Source organism: Mizuhopecten yessoensis, unplaced genomic scaffold, assembly GCF_002113885.1.
Source record: "Mizuhopecten yessoensis strain PY_sf001 unplaced genomic scaffold, ASM211388v2 scaffold10771, whole genome shotgun sequence".
In the NCBI taxonomy this organism is placed as follows: Eukaryota; Metazoa; Mollusca; class Bivalvia; order Pectinida; family Pectinidae; genus Mizuhopecten; species Mizuhopecten yessoensis.
The window spans coordinates 1,855,379-1,863,000 of record NW_018408713.1 but is presented as its reverse complement, the minus strand read 5'-3'; the positions used below and the strand labels follow the sequence as shown (position 1 = coordinate 1,863,000).

At 34.6% G+C, this 7,622-nt stretch overlaps 1 protein-coding gene across 3 annotated transcripts in view; it reads right to left on the bottom strand.

The window, feature by feature from the left end:
* Nucleotides 1–217: 217 nt before the first annotated feature.
* LOC110462282 (uncharacterized protein ZK1073.1-like) overlaps nt 218–7,622 on the bottom strand; it is an 83,431-nt gene continuing 76,026 nt past the window's right edge. For all 3 annotated transcript variants that reach the window (XM_021516193.1, XM_021516194.1, XM_021516195.1), the window contains 4 exons: nt 7,226–7,261; nt 6,487–6,631; nt 5,633–5,684; nt 218–5,415 (listed from right to left, as the gene is read on the bottom strand). In XM_021516193.1, the coding sequence (XP_021371868.1) occupies nt 5,234–5,415; nt 5,633–5,684; nt 6,487–6,631; nt 7,226–7,261 (415 nt within the window). In that variant the 3' untranslated portion in view covers nt 218–5,233. The remainder of the gene's footprint in view (nt 5,416–5,632; nt 5,685–6,486; nt 6,632–7,225; nt 7,262–7,622) is intronic.

Genomic DNA, 7,622 nt, shown 5'->3' with positions numbered 1-7,622 from the left:
TGCACATTAATTTTTAAAGAAAAATCCCTTATCCCGGGTATATCATGCCTATCTGGCTATAAGGTAAATTCTTGATGGAGATTAAGCTTTTGTGGTAACTTCTTTGTGGTTATAACTGATGCATTGGTACAGCGATTACCTTAAGTACCGTAGGTGATTTAAAATTGAATACATTGAGTAATGATGTGGACATTTAAAAAAAGACACAAGACTTCTATAATATATAACGGTTTATTACAGCATATCTAGCTGTTACTACCCTAGGACGTGGTAGGTAACCCCTAGCAGAGCTAAGTGGCTGTGTACACACGACACAACACAAACACATCCACATGTCGTACATCAGGTCAATAGAACTCAGGGAAATAAGAACAACCATTCACCCACATTATTCCGGTTAACACTACATGTAAATCAAATATATAACGTCATAAGTTCATTATAAAAAGGGATAAAAATATTGTCAGACGTATTGCATAACAGGTGATTTCCACTGACTGCTGGCTATGCTGTCCTTAATGAAGCACTTTCCTCACAGATGGTTAATATCATTATCACGGAAAATCTATATCCACCTCATACAAGAAGAATTACTGTAAAAAGTGGTTCATATCAAAATTACATACAATGTATTGCCATAGCTATATGTTATGCTCAGTAGGAGAATCCATGGTCAAGCTTTGAGATTTTATGTTTAGACATTGTAATAATGTCAAATTGATATGATTATGTGTTCATATTGACCTCAATGTATCTCAACATCTGGTGGTGTTCAACTGGCAACATGGTAGGGCCAGTCACATTTAAATGGTGGTACTTAACTGGCAACATGGTAGGGCCAGTCTCATTTAAATGGTGGTACTTAACTGGCAACATGGTAGGGCCAGTCATATTTAAATGGTGGTACTTAACTGGCAACATGGTAGGGCCAGTCACATTTAAATGGTGGTACTTAACAACCGAACATTCACATTGCAGATACCGTAGATTACTGCAAATATTTTGGGCAAACTTAATTTCAGGTGGTGAACTTTCGGTACTTATTTGCTTCTGGTTTTATTATAAAAATTATACAAAACTAAGCAAAGAATGCAAAAAGAAAAAAAATTTTATAGCTGAAAAATATTAAATCTATTTTGATCAGATTGGATGTTCAAACGTAAAAATAATGAGAAAACATGACCGTTTTGAGTTGAAATACGATGTTACATGTATGTTGTGTGCATGTTTATGGTACCCACAGATAAGCTAAACATTCTAAAAACACTTCAAGATAAACACAAAAAATACATGAATACTTTATCTTGCTGAAAAGTTTTGTTTTTGTTGAGAAAAAAGGTAAGCGTTTGCACCGAGACTAAGTCACAATTTTCTGATTGTAAATATATTTAGCACATTTGAAGCAAACATGACTAGAAGGAAGCTATAGGTGCTGTGTTAGTCTTAGAGCTATGTTGTTAATTAATAAACTTTTATTTCAGAATGAAAATATTTTAAATACCGTACTGAAACATTTTTTGTACAGATAAATAAAATACAATAACATAGGGGCAAGGTACATTTTTACAACCAAATATAACACTAAATCTTGTATTTACTCTGTCTTGTGATGTGGACAACAAGATTCCTCCATACACTGCAAAATGAAAATAGATGGAAATTGAACTGAAAGTGATCCCTGCATGTGTTGGAATCTGCTTCTGTTTGTGACTAGCTGAACACATTGTAGTAAATTTTGACTAATATTCTGATATAAAAACACTAATACTGAGGAGTGCAATGCAGCATTGTGACATAACATTGCAAAAATATAGTTTTTGAAATTTATGTCTAGATTTAAACTAATAGTGACAACTGGACGTTTAAGTATTGGAATCTGCTTCGATTAGTGACTAGGTGTACATGCTGCGGTAGCTAAATTGTGACTTGTATTCTAACAAAAAATGTTAATGCTGAGAATGGAAATAAAGCAAAATATGGAATGAAAATACAAAATATTCAACACAATCATTTATGGGTATATCAAAACTACAAATTCTTCTGAAAATACAAATTACTAAAATAGGGCTGTTCAAATGTAGGGAAAACTATATACAACATGAATAATCATGTCTTGAGAAAAATGTCATCTTTATTCTCGTTGATAAAATTGGAAAATGTGAGAAAATTCTGCCATTGTCGAAGAGTTGACTTATCATATTACTGATAATGACTTAATATAGCCAGATTTTCTGATATGATCATTTTCATAACTGCAATTAAAGCAATACATATGAAAGGCTTTTCTTCCTCCAGAATAAAAGTAATTTTCAAAATGTTTTCAGATTCATTCATACATTTGTCATTATCTTTCCCGTTTTGAGAAAAGTAAGAATTTTTGGCATCTGTTTCTAAATATATTTCTTTTCAAATACATTTTTCAAAATTACCTTTTTAATACATAATGTACATCTTTTATAGGCAGAATAGTTGAGATGGCGAATGCAGTAGAAGATGGTGAAACCTCTTATGAACAATTTATGTATTTTTATTTTCCGATATCTTTTTACAGGTGTACCTACATATATTGAAGCTTTCAGTTTTTCCCTGTACAAATAAACAGACTCAAAATATTATTTATCTGAATGTTTTTGCATTGCGACAACTGTCAACGAAAAATTTGAAAAAAACAACAACAGGGAATTTCATTTCACCTTGAAAAGGAATTATTTCAAATTAATGTGTCAGTCAGAAAGTATAGAAGGTTTTACTTATGACGAAAATATAACAATGCTATTTAAAATGCTTCTAAGCAAAAAGGCACGAGAGCTATTACTTGGTACTATAGATACTAGTATGAGATAGGAGCCCGGACGAAATGCTTATAAACTATACTTCTGTCTGGACAGGGCACTACTGATACCTCTTCTCTTGGAAATATTTGGCACCATAGGGACCAATTTGATGTTCATTATACATATCTAACCACATTGGAAAAATAACTCTTTAAAAGAAAGATAACTCCTGCCTTGTGTTTGATATTTGCTTTAAAAATGTACTTTTTAACAACATTTTTTAAGCAATTGCTCTAAATTTAAACATGTTCTAAATATGTACGAACCCTGTACAAGGACAGTTAAACCAAGCACCATGGATAGTTCATGAAGACAGAACGAGTTGTAGGACTTAAAACGATATAAATCTACCATCCACAGGAGCCATACCGGGTAATGTAGACAGAATTTAAGTAATTAAGACTCATTTCTATATTCAACTGACCAAACATCTTCTCCTTCACTTAATTTGTTTACACCATGTTCCCACTCTTTGGCAGCTATTTTAGGTGCTGTTGAAGTAAAACATCATGTGCTTAGACAGAATATAGGCTTCTCTTCCCCATGTCAAGATTAATCTCATCCCAATCAGTGTCAGTGTTTAAATTGGCTTCAAAATTATTATAAAACTTTCAACGACAACAGCACCTGAACAAATTCTTCATATTTAGTCCTTGTTTTCTTGCTATGTGTGTGGTATGTGACGGACCTTGTACTATCCCAAAGCTAACTTTGCCGTCCTGTGACTTACTCAACATTACCAAAAACTGTTCCTATTACCCTCTTTCTCCCCCTGTATCTCCATGATGACTACATTAATTGATGGCTAAAAGGGAGGTAACTATTGTATGAAATTAAATTCTTTATTTTAGTCAGTGGCATCCCATTTGTCGCAGGATTATGGTTTAAAAAATCTGTATTGGACAAGGTAACAACATTGTATGGAAGGTTATTTCACAAAACAAGCTATCAGCATGCCCAGAAGGATAAAAAATAACATCAGTTTTTTTCTAAAAAAGTTCTGTCTTAGCTTAGACATTACTAATATTAATGACTATATTCCAATGAAAATTTTATGAAAAAGCTGTGTGCATTTGAAACAGCTTTCAATATATATTGTATCAGCATTCTGTTAGTACTTTATCTAGAAAATAAATTTTAGCTTATAATATAGTTGTTAGAAAAAATAACATTTTCTGAAGCTCTATTTATTTATTTTTTATATTGATGACATTTTTTCTTTAAAAGGAAATGACAAGCTTACTTGTTAATATGCAGAGTTAACGAAGCCAATTCTTACAGTTGATGAATTTAGAATGCAACGAGTTTTAACAGACATTAAGCCACTTGGGGATTTACCGTTACAGCTAAATGTAATCCCCTATTTCAGTACAGATTATGTATGTTTACCCTGAAGTGAACCAATCGTTGTGGTCATTTTGTCATTACAAACAATTCATGACATTTTATTAAAGAAACAAATGGCAGTCAAAATCGTACAGTGGTTACAAAGTGAATCATTTTGATTCCACACATAACTCTAACTCCAGGTTCTAAAACTGCATAGTGCTGTGTTTAAAAATGTCATTTTCAACAGTCACATATTCCTCTACAACCTAGGTCTATCCCAACATCAAAGACACACACATTTGAAACTGTTCATATCGTACCACCGAAAATCCACCATGTTCAACCGTCACAATTGTACCGGTAGTAATGGATGTACTTGGATCTTATTTCTCGATCTCCCGGTATTTGATACACAAATATGTAAAGTTAAAATCCATGATGTACCGGTATGTGTTTTTATCTTTCAAAATGACATTTTTGTTTATCAGATATGCCCCCGTTTGAAATATCAATGGTTTGGTTGATCCAGGGTCTCTTTCAAGCCTTAGATGTATCACACAAAAGAAGAAAACCACTGTAAATTGAAAATGTTTTGTGGAAAAACTGTTCTTTTACTTTAGATTGGTTCATTGGTTCAAAACTGCATCATTTGGAATGAGAAGTAAAAAAGAAATCTGGCGCAAAAAACATCAAATATCTTCCTTAAGGTCTGTCCTGTTTATCAAATGAAAACGTTTTTATTTTTACAAAACCGTTGTTTTGTACACTATTATATACCATCACCTGCCATTGGTAAGCCAATTTTCTATCAATAAACACAATTGGATAATTCCAAGCCTCTTCATCAGTCCTTTAACACCCATGTTCTTGAGGCAGTGAACATATCCCTCTAAAGGTATAACTAAGTGCCTTGCAATCACCATGGTAACACCAGTGTAAATTAGAGAGGCCTGTGGTCTGGTTACAGTGTCACCTCTCTGGCAACACTGGCCAACAAAGGGAGGTCACTTTGTGACTAAAACATCCAGAGAGCCTAGTCATCTTCAGAATACGTGACTGGAGGGCCGAGTTCAGTTCTTGGGTGGGCTGCAGGACAGTGGGCTGGACTTGGGGCTGACGCTGAGTTTGGAGGGGGATGATGAGTAGATTCCCGTTGGACGGTCACACTCCTCCATCGACATGCTTCGCTGCTTGGTCAGATATTGTTCCGTGCTAGAGCTGCGACGAACTCGAGGCATTGGAACACCGCCCACTGTACAAAGACAAACAAGCTGAATAACACTTGTTTTCTGTATATTGGAACTTGTGAAGTTGATCAATAAACCCCAAGAAAATATTTTAAAACTTATGAATTTTGATATATTATATTATATGTTAAAATATTTCAAAAGTTATCTCCCATCCCATTTTTAAAATTTCCTTTCAAGCCAACTAATTATATAATCGGCTTCCAAGGAAGTGGTACTTACTGACGCCAAGGCCTTGAGCGAAATAGATGAAAGACTCTGCCAGTTTCTCTGGCTGAAATGGAAAACAACAAATTTTAGTAAACCATAAATATCATTTGAACTTATAAATTAATATTTATGACTAACAACAGGACACAATATATAGAGTATAATAAGCTCAATTACACACTAAGGATATCTCCAGCGAGATTTGAAGTTTTTATCTTCAATCTTATAACATTGATCACCAGTATTTCCCGATTCGTGATTATCCTGGCATTATTGATGGATGCTTTATTGGTCACATTGAAAATGTTTTTTAGTCATTCCAAACATGTATTTTTTAGGGTTATCTAATTTTAGGACTCATTATTTTAAGGAGACACATTTTATGGGTAATGCATTACGTATTTTTCATTAACATTTTGCTGTGTCGTAAAAGTTTACATGGAGAATATTTTGTGCTTTGAAATTGAGATAATGCAAACATATATATCCTTATCTTAACTCAATCACCCCTAAAATTTCATCATGAACTATTCCAACCATCGAACTGGAAGAGTTTAAATGTGGCTTCAGGCGTAAATGAGTTACAGGTCAATTCTCATAAGCATGTTTCAATCCTAACCTACTTTTTTGTAGGAAGAAAAATTCCGGAGTAGCGGTTCCCTGTTATCAGGATCTACAGTGAAACCTGGCTTCACTGACGCCAAGTGTTACTGGATCATCATGTCAGATATGACAGTGTGTCAGTGAAGTAAGGTTTCACTATGCTTGGTAAATATTTTCAAACTCATGATGCATGAGTATAGATGTACCATCAGCACCCCTTATTTTACGAAACAATCTGGAGACAGATAAGGCCGATCAATTACCCTTTCTTCAATCACGTTGGCCACTCCATCAAACTCGAGCAAGTCCACCTGATTCTTGGCTAGCTGATGGGTCATGTGACCAAAGAGGGTATGAACGGTGTGGTTAAATGACGCTTTGGTGCCTGTCACTGTCAGTACTCGGCACCTACAGCACAGTAACATGTCAACATCAGGCAAAAACAAAACAGATGCAAACAACATTTGTCAACAACAGACGCACACAACAGAAATAAGATCAACTGGTACTTTGCAGGAAGAACAACAATGACATCAACATACAACAATAGATTTCTGATTAAAAAGTGCTATAGATCCTGCACTGTCAGTGTTTCGCAACTGTAATCAAAATATAAATATCTTGATCTGTTACCTAGAAGTATCTGTTTAATTTCTTCATCAATACCTATGTCAGTCACAATGGGTAAGTAGGATGGGGAAGGGCACAGAGAGGCATTTTGTTTTTGACTAAATACTCTGTGCCTCCATTTCATTTCCCATTTTTTAACTATCGCTTTGAACAAAATGTAAAACGGGACGGGATGGGGACAGCTCATATGCTTGGACATTTTCAGCTAAATACACTAACACAAAATTTGGTGTTCAGCTTTCCTGGTGGTACAATTTCCATTTTGTCTTCAGAGAGCTTCTAATGTCTAGATTTCTTCAGATATTTTGAAAGTCAGTTATATCTAAGGGAAACAACTCTTCCTTTGGAAAGCTTACTAGCCTACAAACTTACTTGAGTGATGACAGGTGATCAGCAATGTTGGAACGTCTGTAAGAGAAAACAGTCAAAAGTGTCAACAATGTGAGCTAATATTAAGTATGTAGTGAAATATATTTATAACAATATACACTGGAAGCAAGTCTTGTGTAGTTCACCTGTTCCTGGGCAGAACAAATATGATTGACTGCCTGGTAGGTGGAGCTTTATCACAATTGGAGAAAATTGCAAAGTAGCGTTCTAACATATAGCATCACTACTAACAGGCTCTGTTGAACTCTACTGTTGACAGAATAAGACTACTACTTACATATAGCATCACTACTAACAGGCTCTGTTGAACTCTACTGTTGACAGAATAAGACTACTACTAACATATAGCATCACTACTAACAGGCTCTGTTGAACTCTA